Raw genomic sequence first — 25594 nt, forward strand, 5'->3', positions numbered from 1 at the left:
ACCCCACTCAGACCCAGTTCGGGCCCTGCGATCTCAGCCGCCCAGACCCCACTCAGACCCAGTTCGGGCCCTGCGATCTCAGCCGCCCAGACCCCACTCAGACCCAGTTCGGGCCCTGCGATCTCAGCCGCCCAGACCCCACTCAGACCCAACTCGGACCCTGTGATCTCAGCCGCCCAGACCCCACTCAGACCCAGTTCGGGCCCTGCGATCTCAGCCGCCCAGACCCCACTCAGACCGGGTTCGGACCCTGCGATCTCAGCCGCCCAGACCCCGCCACCCAGACGCAGTTTGAACCCTGCGATCACAGTTGCCCAGACCCCACTACTCAGATGCAGCTTGGACCCTGTGATCACAGCTGCCAAGACCCCTCCACTCAGATGCAGTTTGGATCCTGCGATCACAGCCGCCCAGACCCTGCTCAGATGCAATTTGGACCCTGCGATCACAGCCGCTTGGACCCCTGCACTCAGATGCAGTTTGGGCTCTGCTGCGATCACAGCTGTCTGTCCGCATGAGCAGATTCTTGTCCAGGTGTGTTTTTCCACTTGCAGCTCCGTGGCTGGGCAGCTTCAGGCCTGTTATGGTGGTGATGCGGCTTCCCTGCCTGGGTTGTTGGGACAGGTGGGATTCCACTCCGGGGGCAGTGTGGGGTGCCTTCCCTGCTCTCCCTGCTCTCCCTGCTCTCTGCGTTCGCACACTGCAGGATGATGGCGTTGAGAGCCAGAAGTGAAATCCTGAGAAGCAGAAGCTGGTCCTGACTGCCCTCCTCTGCCAGGCCTTGTCTGGAGGGCTGCGCCAGGTCCTTCCAACTTTAAAGAGTTGCCTGTGAAGGGCGTCCTCCAGGTGGGTCTGCAGTGCAGTCAAGGCCTCCTGCAATTAATATGCTGGGAACACATTTTAAATAGCTCCCTCCTCCCTTGCATAGCAGACGCTGACAACAAGCCTGTTATTTAGTATTCCATTTTTGATAGCTCATTGTATCTAAAAAGAGATCAATTAAAGCTCTCACAAACCTCTCCAGCTTAATTGAAGGACAATTTAGACATCACAGTAACAGCAGATCTGCCGTCCATTGCCGCATTTATTCAGGCTGGGAGCTATTCACGTCTCCCACACACCTCACAGATGAAGAGATTTCAACTGGAAGAGAAACGCTACCATCAGAGGAAAGATACATTGTCACCAACTTCATTCTTCAACGGATGGAGGGAGCTTTTGAAATAAAAAATAGACCTGAACAATGCTGTGGTGGAAATATTTGTGCCCGTGCTCTCCTGAGCAGCCAGGGACTGCGTTCCTTCTCCTTCCCTGGGAAGGGGCAGTGCCAGGCCCACTTAGCGCAACAGCAGAGATGCGTTAAGTTTACAGCCCGCCCGTGACGTGAGGCAGCTCTGGCCAGAAATCTCAAGTTCATCCCATCAAGTCTATTTTGTCTGTATTTTAAGAACTTATCTCTTGCAAAATGGGAACTTAATGTGTTTGTGATGGCCCACAGATAGCTCTTGCTGAAAGCGAGAATCGCAGGTGACAAAAAAAAAAACACAAAATGGTCACCTCAGGGACGTGACGAATGGGCAATGATGGCTTCACCACGTGTTTTCCTGACCGTGGAGTAGAGCCATCCCGGGTAGATTCTCTGGGCCCTGCTCAGGACGGTCATGAAACCCCATGCTGTTGTTATGTGAATACTGAAAGCAACACCAGAGTCTGAGAGGGCAGTGGGGTGAGCCTGGCCTGGGGCAGGTGGCACGAGGGCTGCTGAGTTTCCAGGGCATCGGCTGGTGAGTGGCCACAGCCCCTCCCATAGGTCACCGCCTGGTGGGCCGCAGCATGAAACCCCCAGGGGTGTGAAGTGTTGGGCTGTGTGCTGCCTTGGGGGGCTCTGATGGGCAGCTCCACTCCTTGGCCGAGGGCAGGCTTTTCAGGATCAGGCTTGGGGGGCTGTGGCTTTTCACACAGGACGTGGACTAGCTGCTCGCCTGAGGGACCACCCTTCTGGGTTCCAGAGGACCCAGCTGGAGTCATCAGGGCAGGGTCTACAGGGTTGGAGAAGGCTCTGTTGGGGCTAGGCACAGCAAGTCATGGCAGGAGGATAATGCCGGGGCCTGGACAGGAGGTAAAGGGGTGGGAATGGATGCACAGGTACAGACTCTGCTCTTACATCTAGGAGGCGTGTATCGCCTACGCGATGTGTAATGTGTGCATACAGTGTGAAACGTATGTAGTATGTAAAGTACACATAATAAAGTGTATATAATATGTAAATTACAAGTGTTACGTCAAGTGTACATACCACATAAAGTCTATATAACATGTAGGGTATATATGATATGTAAAGAGTGTGTAATATGTCAAGTAAACAAAATACCTATTGTCTATATAATGCAAAGTGTCTACATTATATATGAAGTCTACATATTAGGTGAAGTCTACATAATATGTGAAGTCTGTAATTGCAAAGTACACACACACACATCCCTTGCAGCAGGAATGTGAATGGTCCCTGGGAAGTTTGGTAGGCTTGGTGAACTGACTTTTACTGAGCACCCAGTATTGGGAGTTGAAATACCAGCTCCATCTCTCCACCCGTCTCATAGCTGTTGGCCTTGGCAATTTTTTTTTTTTTTTTGAGACGGAGTCTCGCTGTGTCGCCCAGGCTGGAGTGCAGTGGCGCGATCTCGGCTCACTGCAAGCTCCGCCTCCCGGGTTCACGCCATTCTCCCGCCTCAGCCTCCGAGTAGCTGGGACTACAGGCGCCCGCCACCGTGCCCGGCTAGTTTTTTGTATTTTTAGTAGAGACGGGGTTTCACCGTGTTAGCCAGGATGGTCTCGATCTCCTGACCTCGTGATCCGCCCGCCTCGGCCTCCCAAAGTGCTGGGATTACAGGCTTGAGCCACCGCGCCCGGCCTGGCCTTGGCAATTTGAGCCTTTGTGTTGTGCGGTGTCACTTCATTCTGAAGAGTGTGTAGCCCGGTGCAGCCATGGCTCCACGCTTCCTAACGAGTATTGATCCCACTAGGGAATATTTTCAGAACCAGATGCAGTGGGTGCAATTCACACCAGCGTCCTTCTCTGGAAGACTATCTACATTTTGCACTTCACTTCCATTTTCTATCTTTCTTATGTTTAAAGATAGTTCAAAATAATTAAAATCAGTGTGATCTGAACATTTGGGGGATGTTTGTAATCATAAACAATAAATTCTTTGGGATATAAGATACAGAAAAACAAGTAGAACAGAAAAGAGAATGGATTTCCTCGTCCACAAAGTTAGAAGAGAGTTTCAGTGAGCTTCCCTGGGCAGTGACCTTGACTGTGCGAATTTTGTCTCTCCCCTGAATTTTTCCTCCCCTTCCTCCCCTTCTCTTAAGCATGATGGCCTCTGTTAGCCAGGAAGGGACCTCGTAGAGCTCTGGGAATGCTGTGGCCTTAGCAGCTGAGGGGTATTACCTGTTCATGGGTGTGGACAGCCTTGGCAGGGGTGGCGGAGGGGCCTCTGCTGACTGCACTACACTCCATGAAAAGCAACAAGGAAACCCCAAGGTCAGCAGAGGCAGAAGCACAGTGAGGGTGCACGGGGCACATAGTCAGTGCCCTGCACACTCTAGTGTTGGGAGCAGTCAGCAGAATGGCCGGTGCTAGTGGGCAGGATGAGGGAGGCTGCAGGGAGCACGGATTTCAAACTGACTCAACAGCCTCATAGCTTTTTGATATGAACAGAGAAATGAACCCTTCTGGTTGTAAAGCTTGAAAATTATGTTTGTTTTATCTGAGTTTCTTCCTCAGGAAATGACTCTCAGTCCTTTAAAAAAAAAAAAAACACCAAGGAGCTGAAACTCACCAGATCACTGCATCGGAACAACAAGACACCAGCCCCTTGCCTGCCTTGACTGCCTTTGCAACCACCTGCCTGCCGCCTGTTGACCGATGGCCCCTCCTAACTCTCCCTGGTTCCTGTTTTCCCACACATTTCTTCCCTGCTACGTAAACTCCCGATTTTAGTCTGTCAGGGAGATGGATTTGAGACTGAGCTCTCCTCTCCTCTGTGTCAGCAATACTCGTTGTCTCAGTGATTGGCTTTCTGTGTGGAGCACAGCAGGATGTAGGTCAAATCCCTGCTGTTTTGGCAACAGGTTCCTGCACTTATAGACCGGCCTCCACTGGGTGGGAAGGCTCTCCTGTGCTTCTGTTACCACTGTTGACCAGCTCTAAAATTACTACCTGCAACTCGCAGTGAAAAAGTCTGCCTGTCTGTCCTGCTCCTGACTTTGACGAGAAATAGTGAGGAGCTGGGGACACAACCTGGGGACACTATGGCTCTCCAATCACAACGCTCTCACTGCAAGTCACTGGAGACCGGGCAGCAACTCTGTGTGTGTCCTGGGTCTCATCTGAGACAAGAGTGCCACCCTGTACCAGGCATCTCTTGTCCCTTAAGGCAGATGCTAAAGCCTTTGCAGAAAGTCCACATCTGGGCCAGAGGATGGTAATGGTGTTTAGGAGATCACAGCTGGGCGAAGGGTGAAAACAACACCAGGAGGTCGAAAGACTGCGGAACACATTACCGGTCTCCTGATAACATTCTGATAGAAGGCCCTGACAAATGACTCCCTGCACAGCCAGATAAACCCTCCGCATCCATCAGCTAATGCCAGGCAAGGCGGGAACTCAATGAGGGCTGGCTGGAGGCAGGGCTGCCAGGAAGGGAGGGTCTGTGAAGTGTGAACACACTCGCTGGTTTTGGGGAAAGGGTGAACAACTCAGTGAGCACTGCATGTTAGGAACAGACACAGTAAACTCAGCCCAGCAGGAACAGACAGAAGCCATTCATCGAGAGCGGGACATGGGTGGGAGGCCTTGGCTACACAGACACAGGACCTAAGATAAGATATCGTGGTGTTTCGGTCCCCACCATGTGTGCATAGCAGTGCAGGCGACGGCATTGCCTCTGGGGAAACTGGGCAACAGGCTGTGCAGGTGTATCCACTGTAGGGTGGAGCAAGAGGCTGCGCAGGTGTATCCACTGTAGGGTGGGGTGTGAGGCTGTGCAGGTGTATCCACTGTAGGGTGGAGCAAGAGGCTGCGCAGGTGTATCCACTGTAGGGTGGGGTGTGAGGCTGTGTAGGTGTATCCACTGTAGGGTGGGGTGTGAGGCTGTGCAGGTGTATCCACTGTAGGGTGGGGCGTGAGGCTGCGCAGGTGTATCCACTGTAGGGTGGGGGGAGTGAGAGGCTGCGCAGGTGTACGAACTGTGTGGGCGGGGAGAGGCTGCACAGGTGTATGCACTGTGGGGAGGGGGCGAGGCATTGGTTTTTCATTGCAGGACTCATCTTTGGAGGCCAGAGCCAAGACTCAGGGCAGAGCTGTTGGTCAGGCCCCTGATAGGCCTGGGAAGGCCTTGCCTGGTCATAGTGTTTCGTGTGCCTGAGGATTCGGGCCACATGGTACTTGCTTGACCAGATAGTTTATTTTAATGATGGAATTATAGAGAATTTCTCTCTTCCCTCTGGAAGGCTGGAGTCTGAGCCGCTGTGGTCTGTCAACAGATGCTGCCTCCCAAAGTGACTGATCTTCAGTAAAAACCTTGGACCCGGAGACTCAGGTAAGCTCTCCCGGCTGAACCTTGGACAGACCAGATAGTTTATTTTAATGATGGAATTATAGAGGATTTCTCTCTTCCCTCTAGGAGGCTGGAGTCTGAGCCGCTATGGTCTGTCACACAGATGCTGCCTCCCTAAGTGACTGATCTTCAATAAAAACCTTGGACCCGGAGACTCAGGTAAGCTCTCCCGGCTGAACCTTGGACACCGAAGCTCAGGTAAGTTTCCCGGTTGAACCTTGGACACCAAGACTCAGGTGAGTTTTCCAGCTGGCGACGTTGTACATATTGTCACCATAATTTCTGGGGGAACTGAGCCCATTTCCACAATTAACTGGGGAAGGACACCTGGAGGCACATGCCTGGATCCTCCTTGTTGTCACCCAGACTCCCTTCCCTTTGCTGGTGACAATCTGTGGACTTTCACAATGTTAAACAGTGGCTGCTGGTGTGCCAGCCTCACCCAGTGAGTGCAGTGAGTATAGAGCCAGAGGGTGGTTTTGGGGACCCCGGTGTAGCCAAAGACCCCTTCACTGACATGGTGAATACACTGTGTAGGTCCAGAGACAGTGAGGACAAATAGTTTCACAGACTTTGAATCTGGGGCGGCCAGTGAGATAGCCCAGCCAGGACACCCTGGAGGCAGTGAGCAGGGCGAATAAAGCCTCACCAGAGGGTCCGATTTGAAAAATGCCTGGGTTACAATTGAAGCCACAGATGTGAACTGCAGTTCAGCAAGTGTAGGGGGAGTAAGGGTCTAGGATAAGGAGAGAAAGAGAAACTGGCACTGACAGAAAAAAACAGGAAGAGAAAAAGTCGGCAGAGGCTACACAGAAACTACTACACTCAAGGGAGGTTGGCTAATGGTATCACATGACGCCAGGCAAGTTAGGAGGCTGGGGAGAGTTATTGTGTGACCTGGGCTCACAGTTTTATTAAAAGGGACAAGTGAGTGGCCAGAGTGTGAGGGGCTGAGGCAGGCCTGGTGGGAACGAAGGTGGGCTGTTAAGGGGATCTGGCTAGGCCACAGGGGAGGGGGAGAGAGGTGTTGGTTTGTCATTATTCTTGAATTAAGCTTGTTGAGTTGCCAACTAGAAGATGATAGAGGGAGAGTCTGAATCTGAAGACGTCTGAGAACTGCAGCTGGGTTTCAGCACAGGGTGGGAGCAGAGGCTGGGGTCTGGTACACGGAGTTCAAAACACTAGGGAGGAAGCACTTTAGCTGGTGGGGTCCCCTCCTCTCTCACTGAAAAGTGGAGTGGGGTGGGACGTGGAGCTGGGGGCTCCCCTCCTCTCTCACTGAAAGGTGGAGTGGGGTGGGGGGTGGAGCTGGGGCTCCCCTCCTCTCTCACTGAAAGACGGATGGGGTGGGACGTGGAGCTGGGGCTCCCCTCCTCTCTCACTGAAAGGTGGAGTGGGGTGGGGCGTGGAGCTAGGGCTCCCCTCCTCTCTCACTGAAAGACGGATGGGGAGGGGCATGGAGCAGACATGACCGAGTGTATAAGTTGGGACTCAGCAGGCAAACAAGTTTCCTCAAAAAAATTCGACTGTCTCTGTTTAGCAGGGACACGAGGAGTTTTTTTCCCGAAAGCCGCGGGAGTGGATGGATTGTGATTCATCCTTGTCATTTGATTATTTCAAAGGTGTATTTGTGGGAGAAATGCAGGAAGGAAGGAGGGAGACGGGAGGAGGGCGCAGGGGCAAGCAGGGTGCCCAGGGCTGGTGTTTCCACCCAGTGGCATGGATTTGTCCTGATTGTGCTAATTCTTCCTCCTATTCTTCCTCTGAGACCCACCCATGGTCAAACAGTTTAAATAAGAGGCAAATGCAACGCAGAGCTCTTCACTCTTCCTCCCCATTGTCATGGAGTTGGCCAAACCCATTATCTCCATTCTCTAGACTCCAAAACCGATGTCCTGGAAAGGGAGGAGATATCACAGGGAGCCCAGAGAGATGATCCAGTTCGTGCTCAAGCGTGGGAACAACCCCAGACCCTTCCTTCCAGGCAACTGCGACCTCAGACGGACGGCAGCCAGCAGAGCCTCTCACCCCCTCTCCTGGGTGCTGGGTCTGCAGCATGAGATTAGATGGAGCTCCCCGTGCCCATCCAGCAAGCCTTGAGTTTCTCTTAATATGCACTACAAGCTTCCAGTAGAGGGAATCCCCCCCAAAACACAACACACTGTATTGTTTATAAGAGGCTACCAGGGACTGAAAAGTAAACACACAAAGACAGACAAACAAAGTCTTCCCCACACCCAGCAGGGCCAAAGAGATTTTTCCCTCTCTCCAATAGGCTCTGAGAAATGGGGTCCCTGCTCCCCACACCACAGCCCACACCTGGAACCCCTCCCCGCTGCAGGCCGCCCGACCACCCGCTCCACTGTACGCGGCAAACACACAACTACATTTGGTTTGTTTTCCTCTCTGGGCCTCTGATCACATTTTTAAGCACCTCCTTGTTGCTTTGTTCTCTCTGAATTTCCTGGAAGTGCTAACCTCAAAGTACCATGCCTTCCTAGAGCACCTTTGGCCTGACACGGTGAACAGCAGCTATTTTCTGAGAAAGCTCATTCTTTGGAGAGTCTCAGTGTAATTGCACTGATTGTGCTGGCTCTGGAAACCTCAGAGCCACCATAGGTCTTTGAAAACCAAGGAATATGAGTCAACGCATTTTTGCAGCTAATGACGCTCTCTAGTTGATTAAAGTCGACGGCCCACATGGACCAATTTACCACTATTTACTGGAGACACAAAAGGCATGAGCCTCAGGCCCCTTCACGGAGGTCGCGGCCACACAGCCTGACCCTGGAGAGGTTTTAGTGTAATGCAGTCTCATGGTTTTGGAGTGAAAGGATCTGATTTTGGGATTTGTTAGAGTCGTGGGAGCTAGAAGGGATTTAGAGACCAGTAGATACCTCAGTTGTATAGACAAGAAAACTGCAACACCGAGTGCTTAGTAATTTGACAAGAGTGAAGGTGAAGAGATGGTAGATCCAGAACGCAGTCTCCGCCTCACGGTCCCCGCTCTTCCCAGGCCGCCGTACGAGCCCTGTTTGTGCTACAATAGGATGAGTCGTGCGGAATTGAGAGACTTACGGTGCACTGTGCTTTTCAAATAAAAAGAACAGCAGAAAAGGTGCTGTTCTGGGCTGCATTGAGCCCCGTCAAAATTCACACGTGCAAACCCTGACTCCCAGGACTTCAGAAGGTGACAGTGTTTGGAAACAGTCAGAAGGTGACAGTATTTGGAGACGGTCAGAAGGTGACAGTGTTTGGAGATGGTCAGGAGGTGACAGTGTTTGGAGATGGTGTCCTTACAGAGCTAATGAAGATAAATGAAGTCATATGACTGGACCCTGGTCCAACCTGCCTGGTGTCCTTATAAGAAGAGCAGATGACGACACAGACACACACAGAGGGAGGACTCTGTGAGGACACAGGGAGAAGACGCTGTCTGCAAGCCATGGAGAGGCCTCAGGAGGAACCAGGCCCATGGACACCGTGATCTCGGGTTTCCAGCCTCTATGACTGTGACAACGTGAATGTCTATTATTGAAGCCACCGGGGCTGTGGTACTAGGCCAGCCCCAGGAAACTTATAGGGACCGACTGAATTATTCTCCACTTGCTTAAGAGAGGAATATGCGTTGTTCAGGCTGCCACAGTGGTAAAGTCCTTCTCACCTTTACCCAGACAATTTCTCAATGATCCAGAAGATGCAAAAGAGGCAGGCTCAAGTCTGACAGGACTGCGCTGCCAGGAGCAGGCCTCACACCTTCCCCACCTGGGTGGCTGTCCCTCTGCCCGCCCTTCCTGCCATCCCTCTATTGTAGAACTGGTAAAACTTTCATTATTTTTAAAGCAAAAATAAAATAATTTTAAGGTCTTTCTTCCAATGATATCTTACATGATAGCCCAGAAATAAAACAAGAAAACGGAGGAAGCACCTGAGGCACCCAGGGCCTGGGGATTGGTTCCTGAAAGCCTCCCTTCCTGCCCCTCTGGTGCCAATGGGCCCCAGGTCCAGCGACGGCCAATCAAAGGTCCTGTCCAGCGTCTGGCTGTGAATGTCTCCAGGACACAAGGTACCAAGTAGATGGGCGTTCTGAGAAGTGAGGGCTGAGCTGGGCTTGTCAGAACGTGCTGGGAAAGGCAGAGAGAATGGGACTGCTTGGCCCTTATGCTGCGGACAGAGAGTCCTGGCCTCAGGAGGGGCAGTGTGCCCACCCCAGTGGGGCGGAGTGACGTGAGTGAGGCTGAGGGGCTCTAGGTGGCCTCCTGCGTGGAGCACATGGGCTCTGGCCAAGCCCTCCTTCCGCACGTGGCCTGAGCCTCCTCCCTTGTAGCCGATCACGGAACCATCCAGTCCCAATTGTGCCAGCAAGTCACTATCAATCAGGGGTTAAAGGCTGCTCCTGGCCACTCCCACTCTGAGCAGATGGCTCTGCAGCCCCCAGATGCCCATGGCGGGAGGTCTGTGGCCAGGAGCCTTTCTTTTGCAGCTCGTGGACTTCAGGGCACTTCAGGGCAGCTGTGGCCCGCGCTGTGTAAGTGGATACAACCTTGGGCTCTCACTGCACTCTCCTTCCTCTCTGGCCAGTTTGGGGCTCTGTCCTTGGGGAACTAGGGGTGTGAAATGCCTGCAGACCCATGGGCGATGCCCTTTTGAGAGTGAGTGAAGTGGGAGGCACAGCCCCAGTGCTTGCCCCAGTGGGGCCAGAGGGAGCAGGATCTGTGTGTTCACCCCACAGTGGCTCCAGAGAACATGGGCAGCCATCCTGCCTGGCACTTGGCGAGGGGCTGCCAAGGTCAGATTCAGGGAACACTCAATCAACACATCTACTGGGGCCAGGAGGAGGGAGGGAAGGGGGAGAAGGGCGTGAAGAGCAGCCCTGGGGTCAGAGAGCGCCTTCCTCTGGCCTGGTCCTGCCGGACACTCACCCCTGGCGGAAGTGGAATGGATCCTTCTGGTCTTGGCAGGTATTTTATTGACCTAGAGTTTCTGTATGTTTTGGTGTTTACCTCCTGTGGAATGGAACCCTTAATTAATCCATGTAGTCACTCATTCAGCAAACGTTTGTCAGGAATTTTGAGGCAGAAACTGTGTGTCACCCCCACAGTCTGTGCCAAGTCACTGTGGGAACATCCTGGGACATGGGGGGAGAGCAGTGTCACCCGGAGCTTCCTGCCAGAGACCCTGCCCCACTGCCGGGAGCACTGCGTCCTCGCAGCCTGGGCCGGCACCGCCATCTCTGAATGCCACCAGACACCAGGTGGCTCATAACATTGGGAAATGACTGTTTTAATCATTAATTACCAAATAAATGTCACTTTGCTGGTACAATATATGCAGTGATTTCTGTCATAAATTGACATCTGTAAGTCATAAATTGCTTAGTTTTAGCTGCTTTTAATTGCTGAATTTTCCCAAGCTACATGGTGCACGCATTTTGGATCAGGTTCAAACTCCTCTGGCACTGGGCACCTTCTGGGAACTGGCACGGAGGAGGCAGGCAGTGGATTCTGGCGGCTTCAGCAGCGCGAGAGGCACCTGACCTCTCACTGAAACGCTTGGCCTGCTCCCAGGAAGAGGCCTCCACGGAAAGCAAGAAGACCCTTTAATCAGAGGAGATTCTCGCGGGTCTCAAAGGAAGGATGCAGCTTCCACCGTCGAAACAGAAATCAAAGGAATGCGACGCTCTGATGGACTGGAGGAGGCTGGCTCCGTCTTGGCATTGTTCAGAAACATCCCGGCTTCTTCTCTGTTTGATTTCCAACAGGTTATTCCCAGAGGAACCACAGTCCTTTCTACCCAGAAGCCTAAAAATACATGCTTTTGAGAGCACTGCCAGAGTAGGTGAAGAGTAAAGAAGGCGTTTGGAGCGCAGGCAGGAAAGGCCTGTGCTCTTCTAAGCACAGCGACCGTGGCAGGAATAACGAGCTACAGAGGCCACACCCGCACACGGGGAAACGCATTTCCCATCGCCCCAAACACGAGCCCCGCGCCTCTCACCTGTAAAGGAAGTCCAGGCTCTCTTAGAACTGGCAGAATTCTAAAATGACACAAATCAGCAGAGGAGGCCTGCAAACCGGCCTGTAAGGTCGGCTGGCGGAGGCCGTGCAGTCGGAACCTGCCCCCGCGCTCAGCTCTGCTCTGTCCTGGCAGGAGACCTGGGTCCCGCAGCCTAGGGCAGAGACAGAATCTGGGGTCTGAGTCCCCGCCCAGGTCCTCCAGGCTCATCTCAGGGGCCCTATTTCTCTTCCCCCAACCCGTCTGCAGGGCAGGGCCCAGGTTTCGTCTCCGGGTGGCCTGTGCTCTGGGCTCTGGGCTTCTTACTCAGCTGCTCAGCTCTCCAGCATCCACCCAGCCTGGGGCAGGGGTGGGTCTGTGGCTTGCTCACTCCTGGCTGTTTTCTTGGGGCTCCTAATCCTTCCCTGGCCACGGAATCACCTCCTAGGATTAAATTCCCTCTGGTTTAAATGCACAGAGTCATTTTGTTCTCAAGGTTGGGCTCTCACAGAACCATCGATGAATGCTGTCTCTTCCTTGGTATATGCTGGAGATTAAAACTTCACTTAAAAACACACCAAGAATCTCTGCCCTGGTCTCCACTGTCCCCCAACCAGCACCCCCAAGTTCTGCTGGTGACACTGAAGCACAACTTTCTTCCCCCGGGGGAGGTGACTTCAGGACACAGATGGCTTCTCTTCATTCTCCTGCCTTCACAGCCCCCAACGGTACTTCAGTTATTGTGGACATCAGTAGGTCCTTTCCGATTTCAAGCAACATGTGTGTCCTGGGCCTGTCTTGCCTCTTATTTCTAGGATAGCTTTGTTTACACTACTAAAAAGGTATTTTTAAACATTTAATTTCAACTTGTATTGTGGGTTCAGGAGGTAAGTGTGCAGGTTGTTGCCACGCTATACTGCATGATGCTGAGGTTTGGGATATGAATGATCTCGTACCCCAGGTAGTGAGCGTAGTACTGAATCGTTTTTCAACCCTGTCCCCCTGCCCCTCCCACGGTCCATTGCTCCCATCTTTATGTCCACGAGTATCCGACGTTCACCTCCCACTTACATCTGCAAGTATCCAACGTTCACCTCCCGCTTACGGGTCAGAACGTGCACTGTTTGTTTTTCTGTTTCTGAATTAATTTTCTTAGGATAATGGCCTCTGGAGGCATCCATATTTTTGCAAAGGACACGATTTCATTCTTTTTTTACGGCTGCATAGTGTTCCATGGTGTAAATGTACCACATTTCCTTTATCCAGTTCACCACTGATGGACACCTAGGTTGATTTCATGGCTTTGCTATTGTGAATGAACACAGGAGTGCATGTTATCTTTTTGGTAGAATGATTTACTTTCTTTAGGATATGTATCCCAGTAATGGGATGGCTGGGTCAAATGGCAGCTGTTTTAAGTTCTTTGAGAAATCTCCAAATCGCTTCCCACAGTAGCTGAGCTAATTTACGTTTCTACCAACAGCCAATAAGTGTTTCCTTTTCTCTGCAACCTCACAAGCATCTGTTATTTTTTGACTTTTTAATAATTGAAAAGACATATATCTTAAATACAGTTTGAGGCTCGATCATCCTTCGTAAGAGAAGTGGGGGCTAATGAAGTTTCAGAGAATTCACGCCCTGTGCTTCTTTGCAGAAAGAGAGGTTTGACTGCAGGGACCATGAGCGTGCTCTTGTCAAAACTGAAGAATGGGCCAGGTCTTGATTAAGAAACTGTGTCCCTGTGTCGAGTATGCGAGACTACAAGGCAGAGCTGAGGCCTTATGAAAACACAGACGGGCTGGATATGGTGGCTCACGCCTGTAATGCCAGCACTTTGAGAGGCTGAGGTGGGTGGATCATCTGAGGTCAGGAGTTCGAGACCAGCCTGGCCAACATGGTGAAACCCCATCTCTGCTAAAAATACAAAAATTAGCCAGGTGTGGTGGTGTGCCTGTAACTCCAGCTACTCGGGAGGCTGAGGCAAGAGAATTGCTTGAATCCTGGAGGTGGAGGTTACAGTGAGCCGAGATCGCACCACTGTACTCCAGCCTAGGTGACAGAGTGAGGCTCTGTCTCAAAAAAACAAAACAAAAAAATGAAAACATGGATGTTGTGCATGTTAATGAAAGAATGGGGAAAACATTTGAAAATAAGAAATTGTGTTTTTCTTTGTCTATATTTCAAACATTCTGAATTGTCAGCTCTTAGAGGGTCAGCTCTTAGAGATTAGGGTCTGGAATCCTTCAATTCCTTACACTGTTTAATACGATGCTCAAGTGACGAAATTCCCAGGATGAGGGGGCACCATCCCGTGGCTGGGAAACAGGACACGGCTTCGGGGCCCCGGGGCTTCCTTCCCTCTTTACCCCACCAAGAACACCTTCAAAGAAAGCCTTCCTCTCAAACAGCAGGCCTTCTTCTTCTTTTTCTTCTTCTTCTATTTTTTTGATGGAGTCTTGCTCTGTCGCCCAGGCTGGAGTGCAGTGGCACAGTATCGGTTCACTGCAAGCTCTGCCTCCCGGGTTCCCGCCATTCTCCTGCTTCAGCCTCCCGAGTAGCTGGGACTATAGGCGCCCACCACCACGCCCGGCTAATTTTTTGTATTTTTAGTAGAGATGGGGTTTCACCGTGTTAGCCAGGATGGTCTCCATCTCCTGACCTCGTGATCTGCCCGCCTCAGACCCCCAAAGTGCTGGGATTACAGGCGTGAGCCACTGCGCCTGGCCTTTTTTTTTTTTTTTTTTTTTTTTTTTTTTTACTGGGAACACATCTTTTTGCTTGAGAGGGTTCTATAAGAGGAAGGGGTAGATGCATTATGTAGGAAATCTTGGATTTGTGCTTCCACTTTTCTTGGTGAAGCGATTCCCAACCCTACCCCGTGCCGATTCCGGAGTCCTGCCAGCCAAAACACTCTACGTCTTTCTTCCTCTTTTTCTCTAAATATTCCCTTCCCTCTTACTCCCTGCTGGTGCTTCGCAAACTTCACTGTGCATTCGAGTCACCTGGGGTCTTATTAAGTGGGGATGTTGACCCCATGGTCTGGGGAGGGCCAGAGTATTTGCTTTTCTGTCCCTTCTGCAGCTGTCGAGATGCCCTGACGCCCGTTCTCACCTGGCGCTCGGAGTAGCCCGGCTGCAACCAGACCCCAGCAAACCGAGACCGGAGGGCACATCCACCCCACTGCTTATGTCAACAGAGTTGTGTGGAAGCCAGCCGGCACCCAGGAAGACCCCAGGCCTTCCTGCCCCCGACCAGAGCCCTGTCCCCAGAAGCATATTCTGCAGACACTCGCTCCGCCACAGATTTTCTGCACAACCCCTCCTTGTGGGGGAAGCTTTGGTACCTGAATGAGGCCTCTTTTGACCCCCTACTCCTATCATTATTTTTGGTGACCTCAATATTTATGAAGGTAATAACTTGGTCTTTAATTCAGATGATTTTCACCTACAGGAATCTTGTCCTGCATCTCACTTTTCTTCTTGAGTTCTGCGGTCATCACTAAAACCCGCTCCTTCTCAGGGCATCCCACTGTCTGAGGGCACCTCTTTCCTTCCCGTTTCCTCAGTTTCAGGTGTCCAGTCCACGGCGCCCCATCTTTGCCCAGTCACCATGTCCAGTCCACTGTGCTCCCATCTTTACCCAGCTACTGTGTCCAGTCCACGGCACCCCGATCTTTGCTCTCGTCTGACGCCCCGTCCTCCCCTTTGCGCTGGGCTCTTGCTTGTCCCTGCTCTGTCAAGTGCACCTGGACCTGGGAGTGACCTTGACCCTGCAGCTCCAGCTCTCAACCCGTCTCAGGGCTGTACTTTTGCTCTTGAAACCTGGCTGGAGGGAAGCAGCAAACCCTGCCACCTGAAGCCACCTAAAATTCATAGTCACAGGCCTCCAACATGCCCCATGCTTCCCGCCAATCCAGCACATTTCTTGGTTAATTTATAATTCTGTTTTTCCAGGCAGCTATTTTGCAATTTCCAGGCTCATCAAAGCCTCCAACAGTCCTTCACCTTCCTAATTCTGAGCTGTTGCCCATACTTGTTTATTTTATCAAAAGAACATCCAGGCCAGGTGTAGTGGCTTACGCCTGTAATCCCAGTACTTTGGGAGGCCCACTCGAGTGGATCATCTGAGGCTAGGAGTTTGAGACCAGCCTGGCCAATGTGGTGAAACCCCATCTCAAATACAAAATACAAAAAAAAAAAAAAAAAAAAAAAAATTAGCCGGGTGTAGTGGCGGGCATCTGTAATCCCAGGTACTCTGGAGGCTGAGGCATGAGAATCGTTTGAACCTGGGAGGCGGAGTTTGCAGTGAGCCGAGATTGCACTACTACACTCCGGCCTGCATAGCAAAGGGAGACCCTATCTCAGAAAAAAAAAAAAAAATCCATGTTCTTCCAGCACCTGCAGCTGACACATTCCCCACCCTCCTTTGAAAGCAGCTGCAAACAGCTGAGGTCCCAGTCTCAGTGGCGTCACCCCAGGCCCAGCAGTGAGTATGACTTCCAGGCACCGATGGGACAGAGGAAAGAAGAAAGAAGCTTTCTGGACCCCCTGCCTCTGGAACCCTCATGGCTCCATCCTTCCCATGCCCAGGGTGTGCCTGGGCGCCGTCTCCCCGGAGAGACCCTGCGTGCCCCATCGAAATCTGCATCCCACCTCTGCCCCCCTTCGTGGGTGCTCATCTTGCCTTATTTTTCTTCACAGCTGTGACCGTGTCCCAGCATAACATGCCTGTGTTACTGTTTAGTCCACGGATGTTTATGTTCCGTGAGAACCAACACTTGGCTGGTTTGTTCACGTTTGGACTCAAAGCCTGGCACCTGTGCGTCTGGTGTCTGTGTCTGGCACTGCTTTTGAGGCTTGGGAAAAGCAAGTAAAGTCTCTCAGTCACATCCCCAGTGCTGAGACTTCCACGCCCACATCCACGTGAGGCTTTAAGACCCAATCACATCCCCAGTGCTGAGACTGTCCACGCCCACATCCACGTGAGGCTTTAAGACCCTGATGCACTTCAGCTGCAGGGACTGTCAAATCCAACCACAGGAGAGAATCATGTGGTTTCCAAGATAAATGCCGGCTACTTGCTTCTCCCCACGCAGGACTCTGCTGCTTTTACGGAAATGCACATTGCTGTCGGAGAGGAAAGAGCTGAACAGATCGTGTTGCAGTGTGGATATCCGTTTTGTCTGATAAGGGCTGTGATCGCTGGCTCTTGGTGCTGTCCCCGACAAGGTGTCAAGGGTCCCAAAACGCTAACGTGTGTGGTGAGGTCAGAGTCTCTCGAAGATCCTGCAGGTGACTCAGGCCACAACCCCAGGGGAGGGTCCTCCGGAGGCCGGTCCACTGGGTGGAGACCTGGGCCCCGAGAAGGGGACTTTCCTTTCACCACCAGCTTGGCTCAAAGGACAGATGTCCTCTGGAGATGTGGCAATTAAGCTGACCGTGACAGGGGACAGGTACTGACGAGCAGATCCTAGTTCAGATTTTGACACAAGAAGGTCAGGAGGAGCCTGTGCCAGTGAGGGGGGGGTGGTGCTGAGGTCAGCGGTGGAGGAACAGGGCTAGAATCACACCAGAAAACGAAACGCCTCGCTCAGCAACTCCACAGTCCTGCCCTGGGTTGACTGATGATTTTAGACATTTTAAGAAATTTCATAGGGTTTTCTGTAGATTTGACAGGTCTTTTCATCTTGGAGCAGGAAGTAAAAATGAAAGGACTAAGCAAGGAAAAACAGTTGCTAAAAAGGAGGCCACGCTGCAGTGACATTCTCATCATCGCTAGAGATAGGCGGCGCCTCAGAGGTGTGTCCTCACCCCCGGGGGGCAGCGGGCTTCTGATTGTTAAAGGACCGTGGGCTCTGCATCAGATCTGCGCAAGTGAGGAATCCCACTGCATGGACGGCAGGTGAAAACTGTCAGTGTACACAACCTACTTTCAAATCTAGGACAAAGGTTAAGACGGGAGATTTTCTCCCTCTGAGGCCAAGTTGGATTACTTACCTAGCAAACGCTAAGATTCTCAGACTAGTCAGCTGCCTAACGCATTTCTCTAAAAATTCCTGAAAAGAAAACAGAGCCAAATGTTTGTGTTTTTCTGGACGCCCCCAACTGAAGCCTGTTCCTGAAACGCAGCCTTGAAAAAAGAATGGGATCTGCTTTCTCCCTTGTTCCTGCCAACAGGTCAGGAGTGATTAATTAGAAACATGATTTGATCAAAACCACAATCGTTTTAGTAGAGCAGCAAGAGTTTACCAACTCCTTTCACCATCACACGCAGCAGAAAGTCAGACGAGAAGGACGCATTTCAAACACCTCGAGCACCCTGGGTCGTCTCGCACGCGTGAGCACACGAGGGGCACCCTGGGTCGTCTCGCACGCGTGAGCACACGAGGGGCACCCTGGGTCGTCTCGCACGCGTGAGCACACGAGGGGTGGGTTGGATTGGAGAGTTCCCCTCTAGCAAAGCTGGAGAGTCTGGCAGTCCTGGAAAGTCCAGGCAATTGTAAGACTGGAGTCAGGGAAGCCAGGGAAGGCAGAAAAAGCCGCACTCTCGCCCGGGTAGGCAGGCAGGGTCAGGAACCGAGGATGTGGGAGCAGACGCAGCCTCCCAGGGACTGTGGCCAGTCATCTGTCTACACCGAGGCCCCAGACTGGGCAGCTCCTGCCAGCGTGTTCAGCTCATGCTGCCAATCCATGTCCCTCCCAGCCCCCATCACACGAGGCCCTCATCACTCGTGCAGCCGCCGTTTCTTTCTGTCAGGGAGAGAGTCTTCCTTTCTGGAGGGGAGAGACCTTTCTGTCTCAAAAAGTCACAGGACACAGAGGTTAGGATGGGGGCTCTGCCATCAGACCCACCTAGTTACAAGCCTCCCTCCATCACTGGGACAGGGGAAAAGGTTCCCAGCATTTCTGAACCTGCTCCTCAAGTGTGAGACAACAGCACCTAGCTCACGACCTGTCTCCCTGGAACTCCTCAGTACAGCATGTCAGGTACACGCGGTGCCCTCACGAGCTGTCTCCCTGGAACTCCTCAGTACAGCATGTCAGGTACACGTGGTGCACTCATGAGCTGTCTCCCTGGAACTCCTCAGTACAGCATGTCAGGTACACACGGTGCACTCACGAGCTGTCTCCCTGGAACTCCTCAGTACATAGCAGTTACTACCTGCAGTCGCTCATTTATCTCCGGCATCTGTGATGAGGCCTAGCACAGAGTAGGTGCCAGTGAATATTCCTAAAAAGGAGAATGGCGCTCCCCCAACTGGAATACTTCCTGGAGCCTGGCCCTCGGCACTGGGCTAGTCTTGAATTCAAATCACAGTTCTGCCAGTTATCAGCTTGCCGTGATGGGCAGGCCACTCCACTTCTCTTTGCCTCACGTTCTACAGTAGGACAGCCAAGGTCAGGCCCTTGCCCTTGCAGGGGTGCGGGGAGGCCACCACGTGGGCTGGAGACAATGCCGGTAACAGTGGTGTCCCTCGTGACAGAGACTCAAGAAATATGATTGAAGTTGTTATTACTGTTCTTCCTCTTGTTCAATTGCTCCTTCAACAAGTGTTTCCTTAATCTCTCAGCCAGAAAAAAGTGCTTCCCATGCTGAGCCCCCGCACCCTGCAGCACTGTCTAGGGTGAGAACGTGGTCTCCCTAAGGTGCTGACATGAGTCCCTGAGTCCTCCGCACGTGACCTCCCGCACCCTTTGAGCTGTCCATGGTGAGAACGTGGTCCCGCTAAGGTGCTGACCTGTGTCCTTGTGACCCCAGGTGACCTCCCGCACCCTTTGAGCTTTCCAGGGTGAGAACGTGGTCTCCCTAAGGTGCTGACGTGAGTCCCTGAGTCCTCCTCACGTGACCTCCCGCACCCTTTAGGGCTGTCCGTGGTGAGAACGTGGTCCCCCTAAGGTGCTGACCTGTGTCCCTGCATCCTCCCCACCAGATCTCCCACCCCCTTCAGATCTGCCTATGGTGAGAAGGTGATTGCCCTACGGTGCTCACGTGTGTCCCTGCATCCCCCCCATATGACCTCCTGCATCCATCTCCCACATGAGATGCTTGATCCTGGCTATAGCTTAGCGTAATCGTCTTCTTATCCTCCTTGGCCACTTAAATATTAAGAGGCCATTGATGAAATTTTGTTGAATGAATATAAAGTCACGAATACAATCGCGCCAGTTTATGGAACAGACAGAGCGCTGCCATGAGGAAGAGAGAGCACTCCCTGTCTCTATAGGACATTCGATTTTACTTTTATTATCTTTATTATTATTATTATTGTTTCTGCCTTTAAAACAAACCCAGAGCTTTGTAATAATAGGGAAGCCTTTTGCCTTAACAGCTCTTAGGGTCCGTGGGCAGCAGGGTGAATTCAAGATTCCCGTGATCTCAATTCATCCAACTTCTAGAGAATTTGAGCAATGTCTCCTCCAGCGGTTCAGCTCTGCCCTTGGCCGCAGACCTGCCTCCCACCTGGCCTGGGGGCTGACGTGCAGCAGCGCTGACGCCTTTCCCTCCCTCCCGCGCAGGGCTCTCCACTCTCCTCACCTGGAGTGATACCATTCCTGTCCTTCTGATTACTCTGGCACCAGGTCTTCTGTGAAGTTTGCTTGAGAACATTTTAGGTTCTGGACCTCTCATTGCACTCTGGTCTATAATTTGCCACATCATCATCTTTATATCTCTCAATCTATGACTTTGAATCTATTTATGTGCATTATTCTGGTTTCTTTATATGAAGCTTCTTCTTGTGTCTTTTTCTGTTTTAATCTAATTCCCGGAATAATCCTTGCCTGCAACACAGATTGAATGCGTCTTCATGAACCACTGTAAATATGTGGGTATGCATGTAATGTTATACCTCTCCTTGCCCTTCTCTAAGCACGCCCTCTTCTCTGGTGCTGTCTATCTTTTTAGATCCACAGATATACTTGGAATTTCTGAAATGGAACTGCAAGTGTCTACAAGAGGAGAAGAGGCTGAGGGGAGGCAGCAGGGAACTGGGCCAATCTCTTAGGGGCCTTAGAAGCATTAGGGAGCATTTTTGAAAGTCATCTAACTTCTGCCACCCAGGACAAGAGAGAATTTGAATACTATAATTTGGCCACCTAGAATAATTTACCTTACTCTGTCGAGTGAGGGCAAGCAGCTTTGTTTTTTCCCTCCTGTTTTCCACGATTTGTCCAGGCTGACTATACACTGTATTTGTGGTATGTCAAAGACACTTACTTCTAGAAAGTATTAGGGATGAGTATTTTATCCGAAGAAGATTCCTGGAGAGAAGGGACATTTTGGTCATCTGTCTTGGAGGTTCGGTGTGTTCACGTGACTCTCCGCGGCAGGCAGCATTGCCTGCTCTGGGCCTGCCTGTAACTCTGTGCCCCACCCTATCAGTCATCACCGTCTCAGCTTAACTCTGCAAGCAAAGGAAGCCAGGATCGCAGAGCCCTCCATCATGTGGGCTGGTCTGAGAAGGACAGAGTTAAGAGATCTTGATACTTTTCTCGTGGTTGCTTCTCTAGGTTGAGCTCAGTGTAGCAAACAAAACAAAACTCTTCTGTGTACAGTGAGCGTGTGTGTGTCTAGCTGAAACTATTTTGTAGTTGTTTGTAAGATGGTTTACTTCCTGTGAAGGTTTCACTCTCATTTCACATACCTAGGGTTAGCAGTTGCTGGATTTGCCAGGGACAGACCCAGCTTCTGTCCCCTGGACCATGTAATTTCTGCTAGCACCCCCCTTGCCCACTTAACAGGGTCCTGGTTTAGAAACGGATTCATATTTTCAGTCTAAACATGTGTCTCCTTTAAAGAATGGTACCAAGAAATTGTTCTTTTTTCTCTTTTGTTAGCAATTCTAATTTGTTTTCCCAAGTTGCTACTCTAAAGACCAGGTACCATGAAATCCTAATTCCTTTCCCTCAATAGCTGTGCACACGAGAGAGTAATTTGGAAATAATGGACAGCGTTTTAGTGGTTACTGTGGGGAGAAAAGAAGCATTCATTTTTCAGTAGAACAATTGTATGTGATTCAGTGATGTATATTTTCTAATAGCAGATGGCAGATTCAATGAGAGAAATTGCAACTCAAATCATTAGTTAAAAAATTTGTGTCACTTTGTTAGATGTGGTGATTGCATTCTAAACTGGAGGTTGAATTACACACTGTTTAGTTTACATACCCTGTTTTAACTTTTCTATATATCCTGTATATCTACATATAACCATTTTAACTGTGAAATTCCATGCATGTATATGTTCCTTTCTTAAATGTGTGCTTCCATATATCTACATTCTTTAAAATTTTAACATCTAGCTAAAGCAATTTTTATGAACAGAAAATAATGTCACTATAATTGACTTAAAATTAATAGGAAGATCAGAAATGAAGAGGTATAAATATACAATACACCTGTCAGGAAGGAAAATAAAAACCCTGGGGTTTTAGAAATACAAAGTAAGTAAGAATGCTTAATTGTATTGTCTTTAGTTTAGACTTCTGAGCAGACTTAGAATAGTGGACATTTGGAGAGCGAAGGACGAACAGTAGGAAGGCCAGTGGGCACCTGTGTGGGTGAGGCTGAGGGTGACTGGGGGTCCCTGTGATGCTCAGAGGAAGTCTGTGGGTCCTCCCCCCACCCCCACCGAGAAGCAGACCTGCTCACACTGATGCCTGCGCATTTGGAAGATTGGAGTCTGGTCTTTTGGAAACCCGCCCGTCCACTCCAAGTCCTTTTCCAAGAAGCCTGAGCTGACCTGTTGCTTTCTAGATGCTCTCTCTCCCAACGTGCTTTGAACTCGGAGGCGTGAACCCAGTGCGGTGGGGTGGGTGGTGCTGGCCCTGCCTGGATGCAGCTGTGGGTGTTGGCTTTAGCATGGGTCTCTGCACCCTGCCCGAGACTCACATCCCAGGCGTGTCCCTCCCACTCTCCCAGGCCAGGGGACCCTCAGTGGCCACAATCCTTCCATCCATCTCTCAGGACCCAAAGCAAACTGCCCCCACTCTGAAGAGAAAAGGAAAGGATGGTCAGCCCCTGCCAGGGGGCCTCGTGCCGGATGGCCAGGCATGGGGCCTTTGTGCTTGTGCCTCTTAGCTCTGCCTGGACGTCCCCGCAGCCCTACCAGGGCACTACCGACTTCAAGGCTTCTGATGCTCGGTGTCTTGGAGGCAGACCCTCTTTTATCCTCTCTTCCTCACCACTATCTTCCTCACAATGATTCCTCCACTGCCATGCACACAGCAGGGGCTCAAAGAGCGTTTATTGAAGGAATGGGAAACTGAGGAATGGAAGGTTACATGCCTCACTCAAGGCCAAGGTGTTTAGCAGCCAGACAGGCCCCGGATCTGATCCTGACTCCTCGGGGTGCCCTTTGCCTCCTGCCTGCGGGAGCAGCTCAGAGACACCGTTGATGGCATGGCATCACCCGCCTGGAGCAGCTCGATTCTTGGGAACTCGTGTCACACAGCAGCGGCTGCCATTCTCTCTAACTCACAGGAAACTTAAATAGTTTCACAAGAAAAGCAGCTGAAGAAGACTGGATCATCTCAGTGACCAGCGAGAGATGGTGCAGCGCAAACCGCCCGGGGAATGGTGTCACCTCGCAGGGCCTGAGCCGCTACTGGGGAACCCTTGACACAGCCGAGGCATTTCAACAGAGGCTTGGCCAGGCCTCCGCGGTCCTAACTCTGCCTGGTGTCCTATATCCGTCTAGATGGAGCCCAGGACCACAGCTGCCAGGAAACACTCAGCAGGGAGGAGGCAGGGAAGGAAGCGCTCCTGCACCAGCAGCACAGAAAAGCAGCCCTGACAGTCCAGCTGCAGAGGCCTCAGTGAACACACGGTCCAGCTCCAGAGGCCTCCGTGAACACACAGTCCAGCTGCAGGGGCATCTCCGCAGACACAGCTCCCCACAACCGAACTTCTCACCAGTCAACCTGCCCATGTGAAGTGTAGCCCAGAAGTCTGTGATTTTCATAAAAGACTATTTGCCAAGGTAATGGTTTAAAAAATACCAAAATGATGAAAGAGAAAGAAAGAAAGAGAGAGAGAGAGGAAGGGAGGGAGGGGAGGGGAGGGGAGGGGGAAAGAAAAAAGAGAGGAAGTGAGGAAGGGAGGAAGGGAGGGAGGAAGGAAGGAAGGAAGGAAGGAAAGAAAGCTGGATGTCTTCACATGGAGTTAACGGTGTCACCGTTTCCTAAGGAGTTTGGAGACCAGGCCCTTGGAAAGGTAAGCAGGTCTGAGTCACTGACACTGGACCCAACTCCTGAAATGCTGACTTTTGAATCTAAACTGATATATATATAAATATAAATATGTATATGGGTTAAATGGACAAAACACACATGGCAGAATCCCCCATTTGTCTTGTGCCTCTGTGGCTAGTTCAGTTCCCCAGGTGAATAAGTGATGATTTCTATGATGACCTGGAAGGATCTGAGACAGGAGATGCTAGAAGTTAGAAGGTGAGGTGAGATGGCGAGAGAGAGACACAGAGAGGCAGAGACAGAGCAGGACAGAGATAGAGAGAAACAGAGAGACAGAGAGATATAAAGAGGGACAGAGACAGACATACAGAGACAGAGGAACAGAGACAGAGATATAAAGAGAGGGACAGAGACAGAGAATCAGAGAGAGAGAGATATAAGGAGAGGGACAGAGACAGAGAGAGAGACAGTGATCAAATGAGAAGGTGGTGGGACGGGGGGAGAGAGAGAGAGAGAGAGTGCACACTGGATCCTGAATGTGCCCAGTGGCCTCCACAAACTCCAGCAGTGGCTGCTGCTTTGCTGTTTCTTGCCCCTGTGTCAGGAACCCCCAGCCTGCGGCACCTGAGCAGCACGTGAGCCTCCTGGTGTGTAGAGAGGCCAGGCAGCTGGGGCACAGTCGTCTCTCGTTCCCAGAGGGAGCGTGGCTAGTTTACCCAACACCTAACGAGGTCAGCAAAGGTTGCCTCTGGATTCTGACTCAGGCTATTTTTCAGCTTCTAATTTTATTTTTAAATTCCATTCTGATGAGCTGCAGAGGAGGAGGCCTCAGGAAGTAAGCATTTCTACTTTCGCACCTATCTCCTTTTCAGAAATTAAATGCAGCCATTTGTCATATCTTAAAATCATTTTAGGGTTTAATTGGCCATAAATTTCATCATTTTTTGCCTTCGTACTCTAGACACATAGAAGTTATTTTCTAAAATATCATTTTTTAAAAAATGCAATACTGCATCAAAATACTATGATATTATGCTCAAGACTGTCTTATAAATGACATCCTAAAAGAATGGCAGCATTTGGCGCTGCTTGGTTTTGGTTTTTTTTGAGATGGAGTCTCACTCTGTCGCCCAGGCTGGAGTGCAGTGGTGCAATCTCAGCTCACTGCAAGCTCCGCCTCCCGGGTTCCTGCCATTCTCCTGCCTCAGCCTCCCGAGTAGCTGGGACTACAGGCGCCCGCCACCACGCCTGGCTAATTTTTTGTATTTTTAGTAGAGATGGGGTTTCACCGTGTCAGCCAGGATGGTTTCCATCTCCTGACCTCATGATCCACCCACCTTGGCCTCCCAAAGTGCTGGGATTACAGGTGTGAGCCACTGCGCCTGGCCTGAAGCACATATTTTTGCCTTGGATCACATGGGCGTCTTACATCATTTCTCTCACCAGAGAATCTTATGCCCCCTGGCCTGGCACAGCAATGGGTGAGCCGGGAGGGCACAGCTATGGAAGAAGATGGGGATTCTGACAGGGGAAAGACCAAAGTGAGCCCTGCGAGTGCTTAGGAAAGGCATGGGGGCTGGTTATCCTAGTGGCAGGGAGGACGGGGCAGATAGGAACCCACAGGGACAGGGGAGCTCTGGACCTGAGTGGGGTCGCAGAGAGAACACTGCATGCTGGAAACTTTCAGGAGGATGGGAGCCTGCACCCTGGAAACCGCTGGAGGACTTGAGAGACAGGTGCAGAAGAGGCTGCTGCTCCAATCATCTGAGAGCATAGTCTGGCCAGCGCG

At 51.2% G+C, this 25594-nt stretch overlaps 2 protein-coding genes across 2 annotated transcripts in view; one reads left to right on the top strand and one right to left on the bottom strand.

The window, feature by feature from the left end:
- Nucleotides 1-15061, top strand: part of LOC117082041 — a 28611-nt gene extending 13550 nt beyond the window's left edge. Inside the window, exon 2 of the mRNA XM_033208519.1 lies at nt 14697-15061. Within this exon, the coding sequence (XP_033064410.1) occupies nt 14697-14966 (270 nt within the window). The 3' untranslated portion in view covers nt 14967-15061. The remainder of the gene's footprint in view (nt 1-14696) is intronic.
- The window catches only part of ADARB2 (adenosine deaminase RNA specific B2 (inactive)), a 509391-nt gene that overhangs the window by 325876 nt on the left and 157921 nt on the right, over nt 1-25594 (bottom strand). The window lies entirely within an intron of this gene.

This window comes from Trachypithecus francoisi, unplaced genomic scaffold (genome assembly GCF_009764315.1).
Source record: "Trachypithecus francoisi isolate TF-2019V2 unplaced genomic scaffold, Tfra_2.0 Lachesis_group9, whole genome shotgun sequence".
NCBI lineage: Eukaryota > Metazoa > Chordata > Mammalia > Primates > Cercopithecidae > Trachypithecus > Trachypithecus francoisi.